General features: G+C 45.4%; 1 protein-coding gene across 5 annotated transcripts in view; it reads left to right on the top strand.

Moving 5' to 3' along the window:
- Positions 1-23,376, top strand: part of COL11A1 (collagen type XI alpha 1 chain) — a 257,732-nt gene that overhangs the window by 41,575 nt on the left and 192,781 nt on the right. For all 5 annotated transcript variants that reach the window (XM_063940097.1, XM_063940094.1, XM_063940098.1 and 2 more), the window contains exon 3: positions 22,061-22,274. In XM_063940097.1, coding sequence (XP_063796167.1) covers positions 22,061-22,274 — 214 coding nt within the window. The remainder of the gene's footprint in view (positions 1-22,060; positions 22,275-23,376) is intronic.

The following is a 23,376-nucleotide window of genomic DNA, read 5'->3' as shown; positions in this document are numbered from 1 at the left end:
TGAGAGAACTCCATGTCCTCCTCAGCCAGGGTATCAAATTTGTAGAATTTAGCAAACGTGTTTGCCCCTGACCAAGTAACTGCTCGGCAAAGTTGTAAAGCCGAGACCCCTCGGGCAGTCGCCCAAGATGAGCCCCCTTCCTTTTGGAATGGGCTTTTACAGATTTTTGGCTGTGGCAGGCCTGCCACAGAATGTGTAAACTGAATTGTATTACAAATCCAGCGAGCAATCGTCTGCTTAGAAGCAGGAGCACCCATCTTGTTGGGTGCATACAGGCTAAACAGCGAGTCAGATTTTCTGACTCCAGCCGTCCTGGAAACATATTTTTCAGGGCCCTTACAACGTCAAGTAACTTGGAGTCCTCCAAGTCCCTAGTACCCGCAGGTACCACAATAGGTTGGTTCATGTGAAAAACAGAAAACACCTTAAGGAGAAATTGAGGACGAGTCCTCAATTCTGCCCTGTCAGAATTAAAAATTAAGTAAGGGCTTAATATATGATAAAGCCGCCAATTCTGACACACGCCTGGCTGAAGCCAGGGCTAACAGCATCGTCACCTTCCATGTGAGATATTTTAAGTCCACAGTGGTGAGTGGTTCAAACCAATGTGACTTTAGGAAACTCAAAACAACATTGAGATCCCAAGGTGCCACTGGGGCACAAAAGGAGGCTGTATATGCAGTACCCCTTTTACAAACATCTGAACGTCAGGCACTAAAGCCAGTTCTTTCTGGAAGAAATTCGACAGGGCCGAAATTTGAACCTTAATGGACCCTAATTTTAGGCCCATAGACAGTCCTGTTTTCAGGAAATGTAGGAAACGACCCAGTTGGAATTCCTCTGTAGGGGCCTTCTTGGCCTCACACCACGCAACATATCTTCGCCAAATGCGGTGAAAATGTTTTGCGGTTACATCCTTCCTGTCTTCGACCAGGGTAGGGATGACTTCATCTGGAATGCCCTTTCAGGATCCGGCGTTCAACCGCCATGCCGTCAAACGCGGCCGCGGTAAGTCTTGGAACAGACAAGGCCCCTGCTGGAGCAGGTCCTTTCTTAAAGGTAGAGGCCACGGGTCTTCCGTGAACATCTCTTGAAGTTTCGGGTACCAAGTCCTTCTTGGCCAATCCGGAACCACGAGTATCGTTCTTACTCATCTCCCTATTATGATTCTCAGTACTTTTGGTATGAGAGGCATAGGAGGGAACACATACTCTGACTGGTACACCCACAGTGTTACCAGAGCGTCCACCGCTATTGCCTGAGGGTCCCTTGACCTGGCGCAATATCTGTCTAGTTTTTTGTTCAGGCGGGACGCCATCATGTCCACCTTTGGTTTTTCCCAACGGTTTACAATCATGTGGAATACTTCCCGATGAAGTCCCCACTCTCCCGGGTGGAGGTCATGCCTGCTGAGGAAGTCTGCTTCCCAGTTTTCCACTCCCGGAATGAACACTGCTGAGAGTGTTATCACATGATTTTTCGCCCAGCGAAGAATCCTTGCAATTTCTGCCATTTCCCTCCTGCTTCTTGTGCCGCCCTGTCTGTTTACGTGGGCGACTGCCGTGATGTTGTCCCACTGGATCAATACCGGCTGACCTTGAAGCAGAGGTCTTGCTAAGCTTAGAGCATTGTAAATTGCCCTTAGCTCCAGTATATTTATGTGGAGAGAAGTCTCCAGACTTGATCACACTCTCTGGAAATTTTTTCCTTGTGTGACTGCTCCCCAGCCACTCAGGCTGGCATCCGTGGTCACCAGGACCCAGTCCTGAATGCCGAATCTGCGGCCCTTTCATAGATGAGCACTCTGCAGCCACCGCAGAAGAAACACCCTTGTCCTTGGAGACAGGGTTATCCGCTGATGCATCTGAAGATGCGATCCGGACCATTTTTCCAGCAGATCCCACGGAAAGGTTCTTGCGTGAAATCTACCGAATGGGATCGCTTTGTAAGAAACCACCACTTTTCACAGGATCCTTGTGCAATGATGCACTGATACTTTTCCTGTTTTTAGGAGGTTCCTGACTAGCTCGGATAACTCCCTGGCTTTCTTCTCCGGGAGAAAACATCCTTTTCTGGACTGTGTCCAGAATCATCCCTAGGAACAGTAGACGTGTCGTCGGAAAAAACTGCGATTTTGGAATATTTAGAATCCACTCGTGCTGTCGTAGAACTACTTAAGATAGTGCTACTCCGACCTCCAACTGTTCTCTGGACCTTGCCCTTATCAGGAAAGCGTCCATATTTCTTTTAAGAAGAATCATCATTTCGGCCATTACCTTGGTAAAGACCCGGGGTGCCGTGGACAATCCAAACGGCAGCGTCTGAACTGATAGTGACAGTTCTGTACCACGAACCTGAGGTACCCTTGGTGAGAAGGGCAAATTTGGACATGTAGGTAAGCGTCCCTGATATCCAGTGACACCATATCGTCCCCTTCTTCCTGGTTCGCTATCACTGCTCTGAGTGACTCCATCTTGATTTGAACGCTTGTATGTAAGTGTTCAAATATTTCAGATCTCACCGAGCCGTCTGGCTTCAGTACCACAATATAGTGTGGAATAATACCCCTTCCCTTGTTGTAGAAGGGGTACTTTGATTATCACCTGCTGGGAATACAGCCTGTGAATTGTTCCCAATACTGCCTCCCTGTCGGAGGGAGACGTTGGTAAAGCAGACTTCAGGAACTTGTGAGGGGGAGACGTCTCGAATTTCCAATGTACACCTGGGATACTACGTGTAGGATCCAGGAGTCCACTTGTGAGTGAGCCCACTGCGTGCTGAAACTCTTGAGATGACCCCCTACCGCACCTGAGTCCGCTTGTACGGCCCCAGCGTCATGCTGCGGACTTGGCAGAAGCTGTGGAGGGCTTCTGTTCCTGGGAATGGGCTGCCTGCTGCAGTCTTCTTCCCTTTCCTCTACCCTGGGCAGATATGACTGGCCCTTTTGCCCGCCTGCCCTTATGGGAACGAAAGGACTGAGACTGAAAAGACTGTGTCCTTTTCTGCTGAGATGTGACTTGGGGTAACAAAAGGTGGATTTTTCAGCTGTTGCCATGGCCACCAGGTCCGATGGACCGCCCCTTTATACGGCAATACTTCCATGTGCCGTCTGGAATCTGCATCACCTGACCACTGTCGTGTCTTCGTCTGGCAGATATGGACATCACATTTACTCTTGATGCCAGAATGCAAATATCCCTCTGCGCATCTCGCATATATAGAAATGCATCCTTAAAATGCTCTATAGTAAATAAAATCTTGTCCCTGTCAAGGGTATCAATATTTTCAGTCAGGAAATCCGACCAAGCCCCCTCAGCGCTGCACATCCAGACTGAGGCGATTGCTTGTCGTAGTATAACACCAGTATGTGTGTATATACTTTTAGGATATTTTTCAGCTTCCTATCAGCTGGCTCCTTGAGGGCTGCCGTATCTGGAGACGGTAACGCCACTTGTTTTTATAAGCGTGTGAGCGCCTTATCCACCCTAAGGTGTGTTTCCCAACTCGCCCTAACTTCTGGCTGGTAAAGGTATACCGCCAATAATTTTCTATCGGAGGAAACCCACGTATCATCACACACTTCATTTAATTTATCTGATTCAGGAAAAACTACAAGTAGTTTATTCACACCCTACATAATACCCTTATTTGTGGTACTTGTAGTATCAGAAATATGTAACACCTCCTTCATTGCCCTTAACATGTAACGTGTGGCCCTAAAGGAAAATACGTTTGTTTCTTCACCGTCGACACTGGAGTCAGTGTCCGTGTCTGTGTCGACCGACTGAGGTAAATGGGCGTTTTTACAAGCCCCTGACGGTGTCTGAGACGCCTGGACAGGTACTAATTTGTTTGCCGGCCGTCTCATGTCGTCAACCGACCTTGCAGCGTGTTGACATTATCACGTAATTCCTAAATAAGCCATCCATTCCAGTGTCGACTCCCTAGAGAGTGACATCACCAATACAGGCAATTTGCTCCGCCTCCTCACCAACATCGTCCTCCTACATGTCGACACACACGTACCGACACACAGCACACACACAGGGAATGCTCTGATAGAGGACAGGACCCCACTAGCCCTTTGGGGAGACAGAGGGAGAGTTTGCCAGCACACACCAAAAACGCTATAATTATACAGGGACAACCCCTTATACAAGTGTTTTCCCTTATAGCATTTTTATATATGTAATCATATCGCCAAATAAGTGCCCCCCCTCTCTGTTTTAGCCCTGTTTCTGTAGTGCAGTGCAGGGGAGAGCCTGGGAGCCTTCCTCACAGCAGAGCTGAGCAGGAAAATGGCGCCGTGTGCTGAGGAGAATAGGCCCCGCCCCCTTTTCGGCGGGCTCTTCTCCCGGAGTTTGTGAGATCTGGCAGGGGTTAAATACATCCATATAGCCTCAAGGGCTATATGTGATGTATTTTAGCCATAAAAAGGTATTATACATTGCTGCCCAGGGCGCCCCCCCCAGCGCCCTGCACCCTCAGTGACAGTTGGTGACTGTTGGTGAAGTGTGCTGACAACAATGGCGCACAGCTGCAGTGCTGTGCGCTACCTTATGAAGACTGAAAGTCTTCTGCCGCCTGTTTCTGGACCTCTGGACCTCTTCAACTTCGGCATCTGCAAGGGGGGTCGGCGGCACGGCTCCGGGACCGGACTCCATGGCTGGGCCTGTGTTCGATCCCTCTGGAGCTAATGGTGTCCAGTAGCCTAAGAAGCAAATCCATCCTGCACGCAGGTGAGTTTACTTCTCTCCCCTAAGTCCCTCGTAGCAGTGAGCCTGTTGCCAGCAGGACTCACTGAAAATAAAAAACCTAACTTAAACTTTTATTCTAAGCAGCTCAGGAGAGCCACCTAGATTGCACCCTTCTCGTCGGGCACAAAAATCTAACTGAGGCTTGGAGGAGGATCATAGGGGGAGGAGCCAGTGCACACCACCTGATCCTAAAGCTTTTATTATTGTGCCCTGTCTCCTGCGGAGCCGCTATATCCCCATGGTCCTTACGGAGTCCCAGCATCCACTAGGACGTCAGAGAAATCCTCGTTAGGCCGTGAGTAAAATACCAAACTTTTGTGCTAATTTACTTGGCGCAGGCGCACTGCGAACATTGCGCATGCGCAGTTTGCGACTAATTGCTCCGTAGCGAAAAAAAATAACGAGCGAACAACTCGGAATGAGGGCCCATGTCTTTATTTTAGCACAGATCATTTCAGTTTTGTTCATAGAAATACACAAATACACAAAGTACAAATCTATTTTCTGAACAATGTTTTCAAAACATACAAATCACATTTTGGATGATTTGATGGATTGAATTATTGGCCCTCATTCCGAGTTGTTCGCTCGGTATTTTTCATCGCATCGCAGTGAAAATCCGCTTAGTACGCATGCGCAATGTTCGCACTGCGACTGCGCCAAGTAACTTTACTATGAAGAAAGTATTTTTACTCACGGCTTTTTCTTCGCTCCGGCGATCGTAATGTGATTGACAGGAAATGGGTGTTACTGGGCGGAAACACTGCGTTTCAGGGGCGTGTGGCTGAAAACGCTACCGTTTCCGGAAAAAACGCAGGAGTGGCCGGAGAAACGGTGGGAGTGCCTGGGCGAACGCTGGGTGTGTTTGTGACGTCAACCAGGAACGACAAGCACTGAACTGATCGCACAGGCAGAGTAAGTCTGGAGCTACTCTGAAACTGCTAAGTAGTTAGTAATCGCATTATTGCGAATACATCGGTCGCAATTTTAAGAAGCTAAGATTCACTCCCAGTAGGCGGCGGCTTAGCGTGTGTAACTCTGCTAAATTCGCCTTGCGACCGATCAACTCGGAATGAGGGCCATTATCTCTACACCTACAATACCTGTATTATTATTATTATTATTATTATTATTATTATTAATAATAATAATAATAAGATTTTACTTACCGATAAATCTATTTCTCGGAGTCCGTAGTGGATGCTGGGGTTCCTGAAAGGACCATGGGGAATAGCGGCTCCGCAGGAGACAGGGCACAAAAAGTAAAGCTTTTTCCGATCAGGTGGTGTGCACTGGCTCCTCCCCCTATGACCCTCCTCCAGACTCCAGTTAGGTACTGTGCCCGGACGAGCGTACACAATAAGGGAGGATTTTGAATCCCGGGTAAGACTCATACCAGCCACACCAATCACACCGTACAACTTGTGATCTAAACCCAGTTAACAGTATGATAACAGCGGAGCCTCTGAAAGATGGCTTCCTACAACAATAACCCGAATAAGTTAACAATAACTATGTACAATTTATGCAGATAATCCGCACTTGGGATGGGCGCCCAGCATCCACTACGGACTCCGAGAAATAGATTTATCGGTAAGTAAAATCTTATTTTCTCTATCGTCCTAGTGGATGCTGGGGTTCCTGAAAGGACCATGGGGATTATACCAAAGCTCCCAAACGGGCGGGAGAGTGCGGATGACTCTGCAGCACCGAATGAGAGAACTCCAGGTCCTCCTTAGCCAGAGTATCAAATTTGTAAAATTTTACAAACGTGTTCTCCCCTGACCACGTAGCTGCTCGGCAAAGTTGTAATGCCGAGACCCCTCGGGCAGCCGCCCAAGATGAGCCCACCTTCCTTGTGGAGTGGGCCTTTACAGATTTAGGCTGTGGCAGGCCTGCCACAGAATGTGCCAGTTGGATTGTGCTACAGATCCAACGAGCAATCGTCTGCTTAGACGCAGGAGCACCCATCTTGTTGGGTGCATACAATATAAACAACGAGTCAGATTTTCTGACTCCAGCTGTTCTTGCAATATATATTTTTAATGCTCTGACAACGTCCAGTAACTTGGAGTCCTCCAAGTCACTTGTAGCCGCAGGCACTACAATAGGCTGGTTCAGATGAAATGCTGACACCACCTTAGGGAGAAAATGCGGACGAGTCCGCAGTTCTGCCCTGTCCGAATGGAAAATCAGATATGGGCTTTTGTAAGATAAAGCTGCCAATTCTGACACTCTCCTGGCAGAAGCCAGGGCTAGAAGCATGGTCACTTTCCAAGTGAGATATTTCAAATCCACCTTATTTAGTGGTTCAAACCAATGAGATTTTAGAAAATCCAAAACTACATTGAGATCCCACGGTGCCACTGGAGGCACCACAGGAGGCTGTATATGCAGCACTCCCTTAACAAAGGTCTGGACTTCAGGGACTGAAGCCAATTCTTTTTGGAAGAAAATCGACAGGGCCGAAATTTGAACCTTAATAGATCCCAATTTGAGACCCATAGACAATCCTGATTGCAGGAAATGTAGGAATCTACCCAGTTGAAATTCCTCCGTCGGAGCACTCCGATCTTCGCACCACGCAACATATTTTCGCCAAATTCGGTGATAATGTTGCACGGTTACTTCTTTCCTTGCTTTAATCAAAGTAGGAATGACTTCTTCCGGCATGCCTTTTTCCATTAGGATCCGGCGTTCAACCGCCATGCCGTCAAACGCAGCCGCGGTAAGTCTTGAAACAGACAGGGACCCTGCTGAAGCAAGTCCCTCCTTAGAGGTAGAGGCCACGGATCTTCCGTGATCATCTCTTGAAGTTCCGGGTACCAAGTCCTTCTTGGCCAATCCGGAACCACTAGTATCGTTCTTACGCCTCTTTGCCGTATAATTCTCAATACTTTTGGTATGAGAGGCAGAGGAGGAAACACATACACCGACTGGTACACCCAAGGCGTTACCAGCGCGTCCACAGCTATTGCCTGCGGATCTCTTGACCTGGCGCAATACCTGTCCAGTTTTTTGTTGAGGCGAGACGCCATCATGTCCACCATTGGTCTTTCCCAACGGGTTACCAGCATGTGGAAGACTTCTGGATGAAGTCCCCACTCTCCCGGGTGAAGATCGTGTCTGCTGAGGAAGTCTGCTTCCCAGTTGTCCACTCCCGGGATGAACACTGCTGACAGCGCTATCACATGATTCTCTGCCCAGCGAAGAATCCTTGCAGCTTCTGCCATTGCACTCCTGCTTCTTGTGCCGCCCTGTCTGTTCACATGGGCGACTGCCGTGATGTTGTCCGACTGGATCAACACCGGTTTTCCCTGAAGCAGAGGTTCTGCCTGGCTTAGAGCATTGTATATTGCTCTTAGTTCCAGAATGTTTATGTGAAGAGACGTTTCCAGGCTCGTCCATACTCCCTGGAAGTTTCTTCCTTGTGTGACTGCTCCCCAGCCTCTCAGGCTGGCGTCCGTGGTCACCAGGATCCAATCCTGTATGCCGAATCTGCGGCCCTCCAATAGATGAGGACTCTGCAACCACCACAGAAGAGACACCCTTGTCCTTGGAGACAGGGTTATCCGTAGGTGCATCTGAAGATGCGACCCTGACCATTTGTCCAACAGATCCCTTTTGAAAAATTCTTGCGTGGAATCTGCCGAATGGAATTGCTTCGTAAGAAGCCACCATTTTTCCCAGGACTCTTGTGCATTGATGTACAGACACTTTTCCTGGTTTTAGGAGGTTCCTGACAAGCTCGGATAACTCCTTGGCTTTTTCCTCCGGGAGAAAAACCTTTTTCTGAACCGTGTCCAGAATCATCCCTAGGAACAGCAGACGAGTTGTCGGCATTAACTGGGATTTTGGAATATTCAGAATCCACCCGTGCTGTTTTAGCACTTCTTGAGACAGTGCTAATCCCATCTCTAGCTGTTCTCTGGACCTCGCCCTTATTAGGAGATCGTCCAAGTATGGGATAATTAATACGCCTTTTCTTCGAAGAAGAATCATCATCTCGGCCATTACCTTTGTAAAGATCCGAGGTGCCGTGGACAATCCGAACGGCAGCGTCTGAAACTGATAGTGACAGTTTTGTACAACGAACCTGAGGTACCCCTGGTGTGAGGGGTAAATTGGAACGTGGAGATACGCATCCTTGATGTCCAAGGATACCATAAAGTCCCCCTCTTCCAGGTTCGCTATCACTGCTCTGAGTGACTCCATTTTGAACTTGAACTTCTTTATGTACAGGTTCAAGGACTTCAGATTTAGAATAGGCCTTACCGAGCCATCCGGCTTCGGTACCACAAAAAGAGTGGAATAATACCCCTTCCCTTGTTGTAGAAGAGGTACCTTGACTATCACCTGCTGAGAGTACAGCTTGTGAATGGCTTCCAAAACCGTCTCCCTTTCGGAGGGGGACGTTGGTAAAGCAGACTTCAGGAAACGGCGAGGTGGATCCGTCTCTAATTCCAACCTGTACCCTTGAGATATTATCTGCAGGATCCAGGGATCTACCTGCGAGTGAGCCCACTGCGCGCTGTAATTTTTGAGACGACCGCCCACCTTCCCCGAGTCCGCTTGAGAAGCCCCAGCGTCATGCTGAGGCTTTTGTAGAAGCCGGGGAGGGCTTCTGTTCCTGGGAAGGAGCTGCGTGTTGCTGTCTCTTCCCTCGACCTTTGCCTCGTGGCAGATATGAATAGCCCTTTGCTCTCTTATTTTTAAAGGAACGAAAGGGCTGCGGTTGAAAAGTCGGTGCCTTTTTCTGTGGGGGAGTGACTTGAGGTAGAAAGGTGGATTTCCCGGCTGTAGCCGTGGCCACCAAATCTGATAGACCGACTCCAAATAACTCCTCCCCTTTATACGGCAAAACTTCCATATGCCGTTTTGAATCCGCATCGCCTGTCCACTGTCGCGTCCATAAAGCTCTTCTGGCCGAAATGGACATAGCACTTACCCGTGATGCCAGTGTGCAGATATCCCTCTGTGCATCACGCATATAAAGAAATGCATCCTTTATTTGTTCTAACGACAGTAAAATATTGTCCCTGTCCAGGGTATCAATATTTTCAATCAGGGACTCTGACCAAACTACCCCAGCACTGCCCATCCAGGCAGTCGCTACAGCTGGTCGTAGTATAACACCTGCATGTGTGTATATACTTTTTTGGATATTTTCCATCCTCCTATCTGATGGATCTTTAAGTGCGGCCGTCTCAGGAGAGGGTAACGCCACTTGTTTAGATAAGCGTGTTAGCGCCTTGTCCACCCTAGGAGGTGTTTCCCAGCGCTCCCTAACCTCTGGTGGGAAAGGGTATAATGCCAATAATTTCTTTGAAATTATCAGCTTTTTATCCGGGGCAACCCACGCTTCATTACACACGTCATTTAATTCTTCTGATTCAGGAAAAACTATAGGTAGTTTTTTCATACCCCACATAATACCCTGTTTAGTGGTACCTGTAGTATCAGCTAAATGTAACGCCTCCTTCATTGCCAAAATCATATAACGTGTGGCCCTACTGGAAAATACGGTTGATTCGTCACCGTCACCACTGGAGTCATCGCCTGTGTCTGGGTCTGTGTCGACCGACTGAGGCAAAGGGCGTTTCACAGCCCCTGACGGTGTTTGAGTCGCCTGGACAGGCACTAATTGATTGTCCGGCCGCCTCATGTCGTCAAACGACTGCTTTAGCGTGTTGACACTATCCCGTAGTTCCATAAATAAAGGCATCCATTCCGGTGTCGACTCCCTAGGGGGTGACATCCTCATATTTGGCAATTGCTCCGCCTCCACACCAATATCGTCCTCATACATGTCGACACACACGTACCGACACACAGCAGACACACAGGGAATGCTCCTAACGAAGACAGGACCCACTAGCCCTTTGGGGAGACAGAGGGAGAGTTTGCCAGCACACACCAAAAGCGCTATATATATATCAGGGATAGCCTTATAATAAGTGCTCCCTTATAGCTGCTTTGTTATATCAAATTTTTCGCCATAAATGTGCCCCCCCCTCTCTGTTTTACCCTGTTTCTGTAGTGCAGTGCAGGGGAGAGACTTGGGAGCCGTCCTGACCAGCGGAGCTGTGAGAGGAAATGGCGCCGTGTGCTGAGGAGATAGGCCCGCCCCTTTTCTGGCGGGCTCGTCTCCCGCTATTTAGAAAAATTAGGCAGGGGTTAAATATCTCCATATAGCCTCTAGGGCTATATGTGAGGTATTTTTAGCCTTTATAGGTAATCATTTTGCCTCCCAGGGCGCCCCCCTCCCAGCGCCCTGCACCCTCAGTGACTGCCGTGTGAAGTGTGCTGAGAGGAAAATGGCGCACAGCTGCAGTGCTGTGCGCTACCTTTTGAAGACTGCAGGAGTCTTCAGCCGCCGATTCTGGACCTCTTCTGTCTTCAGCATCTGCAAGGGGGCCGGCGGCGTGGCTCCGGTGACCATCCAGGCTGTACCCGTGATCGTCCCTCTGGAGCTTGATGTCCAGTAGCCAAGAAGCCAATCCATCCTGCATGCAGGTGAGTTGACTCCTTCTCCCCTCAGTCCCTCGCTGCAGTGATCCTGTTGCCAGCAGGAATCACTGTAAAATAAAAAACCTAGCTAAACTTTTTCTAAGCAGCTCTTTAGGAGAGCCACCTAGATTGCACCCTTCTCGGCCGGGCACAAAAATCTAACTGGAGTCTGGAGGAGGGTCATAGGGGGAGGAGCCAGTGCACACCACCTGATCGGAAAAAGCTTTACTTTTTGTGCCCTGTCTCCTGCGGAGCCGCTATTCCCCATGGTCCTTTCAGGAACCCCAGCATCCACTAGGACGATAGAGAAAATAATAATAACAACACCCGGGCAATCAGTTCATTCTTCGCTATCCAATAAATTAAATTAAAAAATTTGAACGAATTAAAAATGATCTATCCAGTTATTGATTTGACAGTGGGTTGAGTATGTTTTTAATTAAATTAACAGCAAGGAAAATATATAACTGGGTGCAAACATACAGATTAAAGAAGGATCATTTCCTTCCCCTGTTTTGATGTGGAGTTAATCAGGTGCCACATATACAATACGACTTCCCTACTAGCTGATTAAGGGTGGGATGTACTAAATGACATTGCCGACATCACCGACGATCATCACAATGCTAATCGCATATGTACTTACATTGTGAAGGATAGTTCTTCTGATAAGAGCTGTCCTTCGTGATCTCCTGCGGCTCCATGACTTCCGGATCCCTCACACCAGCGCTGCGGAGAGAAGCCCATATGCTTCTATGTGGTAGCGCCAGTAAAAGCTAGCAATCCCCTCCGTGGCGCTGTCCCGGCAGCCGGCGCTTAGGTCACTCGGAAAATGCGGTAAAGCCCAGTTTCCAATTAGTACATCCCGCCCTGAATCAGAGTTTTGTCCTAAAGCAGTGGTTCCAAAACTGGATGCCAGGCAGGGACGTGCAGTCAGGGGAGGCAGATTTATCACTATAAAAATGATTGGAATAACACAAAGAAGATATTATATTATAACTTATAAGTATCTTCTTTGCATTAATGCAATCATTTTTATTGATAAAACTGACCAGAGTTGCAGGGCTCCTTCAATTGCAGAGAGAGACAGAGATGAGGCAGCAGGAGATCAGACTCATCTCTCACACTGTCAGGCACTGCCTGTACAGCGGGGCTAGCTACACAGCGGCCAATCATACTGCTTAGAATAGAGAAATGTGAGGCAAATGCCTCACAGTGGGGGAGTGCTTGAGCTCTGATGGACAGCTCGGATTGGTCATGTGACCAATCCAGGAAGTGCAAGAAGACCAGAGCTGAACAGCTTGGCAGGGGAGGACGGAAATGGGGACCCGCAGTGCCAGCAGCAGCCACCCGTGCACAGTGACTGGGATGAGTAGCAGCCAGTACCTAGACTCTGTATGTATGTGTGAGAGTAACATCTGCAGTTAGTGCATACCCTCCAAGTGTACCTTTTTGGCAGGTACAGTACCTTTTTTTTTATGGTCTGTACCGATTTTTGGCTTTCCAAACTTCCTTTAAAAGTATAGGAAAAGAGGTGTGGCCACACACCCTTTACCCGTGGCTACGCCCCCTTTCCTAGTTTGTACTGATTTTTATGTGTAAAATGTTGGAGGGTATGTTAGTGTGGGGTCTGTGTGAGTGGCTACAGTACTGAGACATTGTGTACAGATATGTTCCCATACCCTCCAACATTTTACACCTAAAAATCGGTATAAATTATGAAAGGGGCATGGCCATGGGTAAAGGGGGCGTGGTACCGTCCCTTTTCCTTTACTTTCATTGGACAAATGGAGAGTAAAAAATCGGTACAGACCATAGAAAAAAAGGTACTATACCTGCCAAAAAGGTACAGTTGGAGGGCATGTGACTGTATTTCCCTGTGTAACCTGCTGCGCCAGGCCAGCTGTGTTCTGCAGGTAAGGGGCCAATGGGGGGCACCTCACCCAGAAGTTAGTATGCATCAGTTTACTCACAACGTTAGGGTGATGGCTGTGACCTGGCTATTACTGTATGTATGTTCTCCCTGTGTTTGCTTGGATGTAGTGCAGGGGGTAAGACAGGTTCCCGACACTGAGACCCACCACCATTTGTGCCTCCCCAGCCTCTGACCTCACCGCACGTTACTGCCTCAAGGCACTTGCAGGGGTGCCCTGGCTTGGTGGTCCAGGACCAATTCAAATTATTTATAGTCAATGTAATAGGCAAAAACAGTGCTTGTGGCAGCCAATCGAAAATATGTGGGCAAAGCTTATCCTGTCCCTCACCACATAACTGCCCTTAAGAATGACATATAAACACTATTTAGTTAATTTAATATGTTTATCTGAATTTCACAATATAAGACTTTTGGCTTGGGGGCGCTGTGATAAATATTCTGATACCCTAGGGCGCCGTTACTCAAAAAAGTTTGCGAACCACTGTGATCTAAAGCATTCTCTCCTCCTCCCACCAAGCACCACTGACCAGTGGACAAGGTTTTGGCCATTAGAGAACAATTTTGCTGCTGCAATCAGGTCTGAATTAGGCCCCATGGGCACTGCAGGTGGGGCAGATATAACATGTGCAGAGAGCGTTAGATTTGGGTGGGTTATTTTGTTTCTGTGCAGGGTAAACACTGGCTGCTTTATTTTTACTCTGCAATTTAGATTTCCATTTGAACACACCCCACCCAAATCTAACTCTCTCTGCACATGTTTTATCTGACCCACCTGCAGTGCACATGGTTTTGCCCATTAGAGAAAAAATTTGCTGCTGCGATCATGTCTGAATTAGCCCCTATATATCAAATTAAAGGTCTTGGTGTGTAGATTTGCAGAAAAATATCAGTTGCTTTGTTTCAGATTTATGTGGCAAAACGTCAGCCTGCCACTACAATGCTTCACCATTGTGCTCTGGAAAATGTGACAGTTAGTGAACTTACCCTGTGCACCTGCTGGGTGAGTTGGAAACTGTGACAGTTATTTGCAGTCACCCGCTAAGCAGGAATTTTTTTTTAAATTCGACTCTTAAGGGGGTGAAAAGGGGTAAAATGTTCCTCCCTGCAAATCTTTGCCTGATTGAATCCTGGCACAGCAGCTAGTTATTCTTATTATCCATCATTTATATGGCACCACAAGGGTTCCACAGCGCCTAACAAAGTACATAAATAAACAGATGTTTATCTAGAATCCCTGCATGTTAAACAGCTCTTCATGCCGCTGCATGACTCTCTAGCGCTGAGCATCTTTACGTGCAACTTTTTCAATTAAATTGCATCTTATTTGCAAAAACGATGTGAATAGGATGCACAAGCAGCTTATGGTGATTAAAATAATATGCGGCATGCCTATATTCTGTGTACAACCATGGCTGTATCTGCATACGAAATGGTATGTTTCAGTGTTTTCCTAGAAAACACTGTAACGTACGATTTCATATGCAGTTACTGCCACAAATGCACAGAGAATATAGGCATGTCACATATAATTTTAATCAGCAGAGTCTGCTTGTGCATCCTATTCACAGCGGTGTGAATAGGATGCACATCGCGGTGTGTTTTTTGCAATTGTGGCAAAAAAGACACCCAATGCTAATGGAATTGCACTGGACCTGCCTGCTCACCCACGCCAGGCATCTCCCGCTACATGGCATATTTAGGCAAGATGTATGAGGACATATCTGTATGAAAAAAAAATAAAACAGTGACTTACAGGACAAGATATTGCAGGACAAGTACATGGTTTGTGACATTGCTGCATCAAATAAGCTGCAGGATGGCAGAAACCATGGGCTAGGTGCAGTTGTAGGGAGTATGGAGTAAACGATGGGGGTGGTCTTCAGTATGCCGACTGACGGGATCCCGGCGCACAGTATACCGGCGCGCCGGAATCCCGACAGCTGGCATACCGACACTTTTTCTCCCTCGTGGGGGTCCACGACCCCCCTGGAGGGAGAATAAAATAGTGTGGCGCGTGCGTGGCGCTCGCTACGCTGTCGGTATGCCGGCAATCGGTCTGCCGGCGGTCGGGCTCCCGGCGCCGGTATGCTGGTCGCCGGGAGCCCGGCTGCCGGCATACCATACTACACCCGACGATGGTATAAGTAAGGTAAGGAATTATTATGTAAAGAAAGATTAATTTCACTGTCAGATCAAATGAGCCATCTATATATCTTAATGTTTTCCTGTCCTACTGTACTTTCTTGTTACAACAAGCTCTGATATACTGTATCAGTGATATGTAAATGTTTGTACAAGAGTTTAGCTTTAGGAAAAAAAATAAACCATGGAACAAAAGAAGCCACATGTGGTTTCCTAGCTGGTTTTGAGACACATATCAGACGTGCATCAGATCTTCAATCGAAATATGAGCACCCTCTTCTCAGTTATGTTCTAGTGAGGTCACTGTAACCTACACTAAAATACAATAATGGGGATAGAGAATAATACTTGCCTGTGCGTATTTGTGTCCAGCAAAAACGCAGCTATACTGTAGGTTTTACATTATATAAATATTAATATATTCCAAAAATTATTTTCTCTAGATATTCGTAAACACAAGAACATTCTTGATAGACAACTTAAATGTTAGCATATCTTTAGAATTACACGTTCCTAATGCCTTCTATTACATTGGTACCTGAAAAGCAGCTGACTCCACAAGTCCTGACAGTTACAGCGTCCATCACTAATTAATAATGGCATAACTATACATTGCCAGGAGTGACCTGAAAGTGGTAGTGTCCATGCTTGTTCGGAGTTCACACATGCGCATGAGGAGGAGCAGCATGGATGGAGGGACCTGATAAGTAGTGAGGGGTGTGGCCTAGCCATCTGTAAAACACAGTATAGAACTAGAGCTGATCAGTATGTGTGTGCAGCATGCAGTATGTGCTCCGCATTGCAAACACAAATTTACAATTGCATATATATATATATATATATATATATATATATTACTCCTATGCCAGTGAGTGATCAGTTAAGTAAGACACTCATAGCAAGCAGTGATAGGGCAAAGGACTCAGCACCTGTATTAACACTCAGACATCGGGTTACTGTACATTCAGTCACAGCTGGTGTAGATTGCCAGACTCATCTACATAGTGTACAATAAATATTAGGTAACCTACCACACCACGGCTGGTTACTAGTTTACTTCACAATCTTATGAATTGCATGAACTCTACCATTATGGAGAGAATATGACCATTCATGTCTCTTAGCCTTCTATCTAATGAGGTGTGTCATGGGTGCAACTGACTTACCCTTAAACTGTAAAGTAAGAAAAGACACTGAGACAAATTTTGGCAGAGAAGCTGTTATTTATTTACTGATTGCCAATATAATGATTATTATGTAATGATGTATGATGCCAAAGAAAGGACAGCCAAATCAGCAAATCTGCAATTCCCAAACACAACCAACAACAGGCATTGCAGATGGGTACCGCCTAGAGTGCAAAAACACAACTACAAAAACCCTTTAAGCAACCAAATGTATACACTAACCCTCTTTTTTGACTACCTACCCATCTGGGTGATGAAACTGCGCCCCTTTAGGGTGGTACGGCCAACTACTAGTCAACAAAGTGAGCTCACCTCAACTAAACAATTGCACCTTCACTGGTGATCTGCCGCTCTTTCCCACCGCAAAACAGCCAAAACCCCAACAAACTTCAACGGTAAGGGAGGATGGGAAGCCTGGAACAAACATCACTAGCCCCTTAAATAAACAACCAACAGAACCGAACCACATCCCACATACTGCTATAGGCTACTAACATTTGTTATCAGCACCCATCCCAGAAGTTTAAACCACCTCTTTCCTTATTTGAATCATTCAGTTTATCTTCCTATTCTAGTTCATCATTTCCTGTTCCATTTTAGAAGGTGATATGTATGAAACGTGCCCTATTCAGTCGAATGGTTGTTTGGCATTTAATTTTACCTTTACATCTAAAAAGAATCACTGTAGAAATGTCATTATATGATGTAAATAAAGTAGACTCAGAGGTTTATCAGCTTTTAGATCACTGCAGACCGTAAACAGAGACAATGCTGGCACACATCCGCCAAGCACACTGCATCTGTTCTCTTAGGCCTTCAGCAGCTGGAAATCAGTGATGCGTAAGGACATCTTAGACTTGTGCTACAAATATAATGTGTATCTGGCTGTTATCCTTCTTACATTTGTAATAAATAAGCAAGATCTTACAAGTGTCTTCTTCATCTACCTACTTACAAGCCAAGACTTGTAAGATCCTGAAAATGTTCATGGATTCCACAGAGGTATTTAATTATCTTAGTTCTTGCAACAAGAGCTTGCGGCAGGAAGATTTTTTATGGGTGGTACCGAAACAGTTAAATATATTGTAATCCTACAAATGCAGGACTGTGGCAGAAAGGCCTTTTCATACCAATTTTATTTATATTGTGCCTGATGGTGAGTTGAACGTATCCCTGTTTGTGAAGCACATCTTGGGTGTTTTCACTCTGCACATACTCTGGAACAGAGGGCCTGATTTAGAGGGGGGGCACATTTGAAACATTGGGCTCTTGTGCCCAATGTTTTCAATTTGCGCATGAATCTGAGATGGACAGTGCATGCATCCAGTGGTTATTGGCGGGGAAGGAAGTTGGAAGTGCATTTTGAACCATGCAAAGCCGATAGGCGTTCCTGGGCAGTGTCTGGGGGATGGCTTTCATAGTTAGGTATGTCGGGGGCGTGCTTGTGTCAAGAACTGCCATGAAAGACTGCCGCAGTTGGTGGGTGTCTCAGTAGGCAGCCCATAGGCTGCAGCATTAACATAAATTTGCAGTAGCTAAATGATTAGCTTTTTTTTCTCTCTGAATTATAAATATACACATTTCAATCAGTTCTCCACCTGCGTCAGAATGGGCCATAACAGGGCGCTCTCATGTAGGGAAATTTCAGTGATTGTATCATTAGAATTGCTGACTAAACAGAGTTGGACAGAAGCATAAAAAACGTCTGATCCTTTGCACCAAGAATAAACTGGTACAGGTGAGTGCGCCCAGATTATGATGAGCATCAGACTAAACATTGAGCAGGGGGCAAATATGCATGCAATCTTGTTTACAGCTAATGGGGGTCATTCCGAGTTGTTCGCTCGGTAAAAATCTTCGCATCGCAGCGATTTTCCGCTTAATGCGCATGCGCAATGTCCGCACTGCGACTGCGCCAAGTAAATTTGCTATGCACTTAGGAATTTTACTCACGGCATTTTCATCGTTCTGGCGATCGTAATGTGATTGACAGGAAATGGGTGTTACTGGGCGGAAACAGGCCGTTTTATGGGCGTGTGGGAAAAAACGCTACCGTTTCCGGAAAAAACGCAGGAGTGGCTGGAGAAACGGGGGAGTGTCTGGGCGAACGCTGGGTGTGTTTGTGACGTCAAACCAGGAACGACAAGCAATGAAATGATCGCAGATGCCGAGTAAGTCTGAAGCAACTCAGAAACTGCTACGAGGTATGTAATCGCAATATTGCGAATACATCGTTCGCAATTTTAAGATGCTAAGATTCACTCCCAGTAGGCGGCGGCTTAGCATGAGCAAATCTGCTAAAATTCACTTGCGAGCGAACAACTCGGAATGACCCCCAATATGTGTTCTGTGCATGCAATGCAGGTCAAATTATAGCCAACTTACATCCAACTCAGCATCAGCCCAGTAGTCTGTACCTCCCCTGATCAAACATCACTGGCATTCTAAGAAATACATAAAATTTACATTTTATATCACATTCAGCACAAACTTCAAGGATGGAATCTTTCATGGTTCTTCATACTTGCCCTATCATTTTACCTTCTCCTGTTTCATTCTTTACAACACACAACTAATCTGTTAGACCTAGAAGTAACATAATGGCACCGTAATATACATTACTTTCTTTTTACTTTACTGGCATCTTGGTAAATCAATGTATATATGTATTTTGCTTCAGGGCAAACCCGGTCCTGAAGAAAATAGAAAAAAAGCATTATTGAACATGAAAAATATTCACACCAAATTTCCTTACAATAATTTGAATTATCTTCCAAACATTGTGACAGAAATAGTTTTGCCAGTGCAATGCAAGAGGTATCACAGCTTGTTAGTAAGAAAAGTATTACATTTAGGAAAGTGTTTAAATATTTCTAAATGGTCAGAAGGAATTATTTTCAAAGAAACCTGGGAAATGGACATAAAGAAGCACACACTGTAAAATATGTAGGGTTAATAGTCTCCTGTCAGAATGTGTTAAATGCACTGACTTGTTTAATCCCATAAGTGCACATGACAAGTGTGGTACATCATGCTGTAATCCGCCAATGCACAAATAATATGTACTTGCACACATCCTACAGTCTGCAGGTGGAGAAACAAATTGTCTTTAGAAACACACTTGTTTGCAAACCTGAGACTTCTAACAAAAAGGGGGTTTCTTGTCTAGAATAACCCCTCCCGTCAGCCCCTGAGGGGTATTACTAGATTGATTGAGCAGCTAACTTTCTATATTGCACATCTGAGACTTCTGTCAATAAACCATAGTGGAACATTAACCCAATTACTGTTTATATAAGCGCTCTATCACATAAGCATTCAACATGCGGTCCTCCAGCTGCTGTTGAACTATATATCACAGCAAGCCCAGCCACAGGTTTAGCTTGCCTTATTAGCAAAACTGTGGCAGGTCATGCTGAGATGTGTAGTTCCACAGCATTGTTGAATACCACTGCTCTGTATTGTAGGATGCTTGTTAACATGCCTCAAATACAATGTATATGTGCACAATTAGACATAAAACTTAAAATACTCAATCCTATATAATAAAAGGCTAACACTGCTCCTCACCTCTATGGGGGGAATTTAGATGTTTTGCGCGCCGGCGGCCACTAGATGGTGTCCAACGGAGCAATTCAAGTGTTGCACCATTCGGGCGTGCACACCTGCCGGCGCTGACATTACTGTTATGTTGTTACGTTGTCAGTTTGACAGGCTGGTAACTAGTATCTCTTTATTGTAGTTAATTCAATTGTGGAGTGCAGTGCAAAATCTGGCATTGGCTGTTTGGAATATCATCACGCATGTATGTTTGGCTTTGTGACAGAGTTTACAAATCAAGATGGCATTTCTGCAAGAGGTTTGCAAGCAGGCACAGAGCTGACTAGTGGGAGACTCAGGATGGTCAATAACTAACTTTGGGGTCTATTTACTAATAGGCCCTACACACATGCCGATATCACTGCACGATATGAACGATCTTGTTCATTAATGAACGAGATAACGTTCATATCGTGCAGTGTGTAGTCACCAGCGATGAACGATGCGCGGCCCCGCGCTCGTTCATCGCTGGTGACATGTCGGCTGTGCATGCAGGCCAATATGGACGAGATCGCCCATATTTGCCTGCACGTCTATGGAGCCAGGTGACGGGGGGGAGTGAAGAAACTTCACTCCCCCCGTCACTGCCCCCCCGCCGCCGGGTCGCCCGTCGCCCGTATCAGCCATCGGGCACCTTGGCGGCGCATCGCCTAATGTGTAGGGCGCCTAAGCCTTTGATAGAGATAAAGTGGATGTAGATAAAGTACCAGCCAACCAGCTCCTAGCTGTCATTTTTCAAACCCAGTCTGTAACATGGCAGTTAGGAGCTGATTGGCTGGTGCTTTATCTCTGCCCACTGTATCTCTGTTCCAGGCTTAGTAAGTAGACCCCAAAAGACTTGTGCAGCAAACTACTAAAGTTAAAAACACAAATGATTTTGCACATATATATATATATATATATATATATATATATACTGTATATATACTGTATATATATATATACTGTATATATATATATATATATATATGTATATATACTGTATGTATATATATATATATATATATATATATATATATATATACGCCAGGCATCTCCCACTCCATGGCCTATTGAGGCTAGATGTATGAGGGCACATCTGTATGGATAACATTGCCATGCATTTTGATAAGTGATAATTATTCATGCTGTTTTCCTATATTGTATGTGCGCTCTCTACTAAGACTGAAGGTGTGTACACACGGTGAGATTTTTTCTTACGATTTTGACTATATAGTCAAAATCGTAAGGAAAGCTAGTGGAGATCGCAAGGTGAAAGTCACCTTGCGATCCCGATGAGATGCTGATGCGCGGTTCCACGCGGTCGGTATCGCAAGCCTAGATAGACTGTGCAGGCAAGTCAATTTTGACTATCTCATAGAAAAGATAGTCAAACTTGACACTTAGACAAAATCGCACATACTCAGTATCGCAAGCACAGTGATTATATGCTTGTGATACCGACCTAGTCCCTATCGCACAGCGAGAATCGGGGTTAGCCCGAATCTCACCGTGTGTATGCACCTTAACAATAATGCTAAATTAGATTAATTTATATTGTTTGCTGTATTATTTAATATGCAGTTTGAGACCAAATGCCCAAACAGAGTTTCTATGTTGCAATCACATAAATGCATTTCAGCTACTACTATAGTACTCCTTTTTATTTGATGTGCCTGCAGTTTCTTTTGTTTTCTCACTCATGTGTTGACAAACAATGGACAAACAATGGGGAACACTTTTGAAATTGAGCAAAATTATACAGTTTTTTTTACCCATAGAAAACTACTTTTATTCTGTAGATTCCTATAGTTGCTCTGACAAAATGACTGCTATTGGGACTGTACATTACTTTTGTTCCATATCACATCTCTCTATAATTTCTGTATAGATTAACTACAATACATTTCTCCATATTTCATTGCTGACTGTATTTCTCTCTTTTTCAGGGCGAGTATTCCCAAAGGATTTCTCCATTCTGCTGACAGTTAAGCCCAAGAAGGGCCTGCAGACGTTTATCCTATCAATATACAATCAGAAAGGTGTTCAGCAGCTAGGAGTAGAGGTTGGCAGGTCCCCCGTCTTCCTTTATGAAGATCAGCATGGAAAACCTGCCCCAGAGGATTACCCTATTTTCAGCACTGTCAATGTTGCAGATGGAAAGTGAGTAACACCTGCAGAGCACTGGATTGGTAGTTAATGTATCACTGCAATATATGCTGAGCTGGTTAGGGCAGTGTGTTTAGGTAAAAGTATGTACAGTAGTTGTATACTGAATACAGCTTGAGTATCCCTTATCCAAAATGCTTGTGACCAGAAGTATTTTGGATATCGAATTTTCCCGTATTTTGGAATAATTGCATACCATAATGAGATATCATGGCGATGGGACCTAAGTCTAAGCACAGAATGCATTTATGTTTCATATACACCTTATACACACAGCCTGGAGGTCATTTTAGCCAATATTTTTAATAACTTTGTGTATTAAACAAAGTTTATGTACATTAAGAAATCAGAAAACAAATTTTTCATTATCTCAGTCTCACTCAAAAAAAATCTGTATTTCTGAATATTCCGTATTTCTGAATATTCTGTATTTCTGAATATTTGGATATGGGATACTCAACCTGTATTATATACTGTAAAACAAGCTATAATAGGTGTAGGGTACCTGGAGCACATGGGTCAGGGGGCCCCACAATGCACAGCCTACACAGATATCCTATACTTACTGTATCTCTCCTCCGACACCACTGTAATCAGTGGTATAATCACTGTGTAAATGTCACTGGCATCATTTTCCCAAAGATCTGCACATGTGCAGTAAAGAAATCATTGGAAAAATTACACTGATGACATTTTCCCAGGGTTCTGCACACACGCAATCCACTCTTGCATGCGCTGGTGATGGTGGGGTGGGGAGGGGGTACACAGAGACTGAACATGGGTCCCCTGGTCCGAGTATGATTTTCCAGAACATTGTACTACTGTGCATGTGGAAGCTTTATCATAACCCAGACCTCCTTCGTATAGGGAATTAGGAACATTAACAACTACAAATGCATTTAGCAATTTAATTTTTGTTTAACAGATATAAGACAGTGCAGTTTCTGTGCTTCCAAAAGCAAATTCAGAGTAACATTCAGCAACCAATTAGAGATCTGCTTTCATTGTCTACCCGCACTACAATATAAAGCTTATTGTGGGTACTGTTACTCAGTTATCATCGTGTGGATGAAGCTCCCGGGATAAGTGCCCGGCA

Source organism: Pseudophryne corroboree, chromosome 9, assembly GCF_028390025.1.
Source record: "Pseudophryne corroboree isolate aPseCor3 chromosome 9, aPseCor3.hap2, whole genome shotgun sequence".
NCBI lineage: Eukaryota > Metazoa > Chordata > Amphibia > Anura > Myobatrachidae > Pseudophryne > Pseudophryne corroboree.
This window is presented reverse-complemented; position numbering and strand designations above follow the sequence as displayed.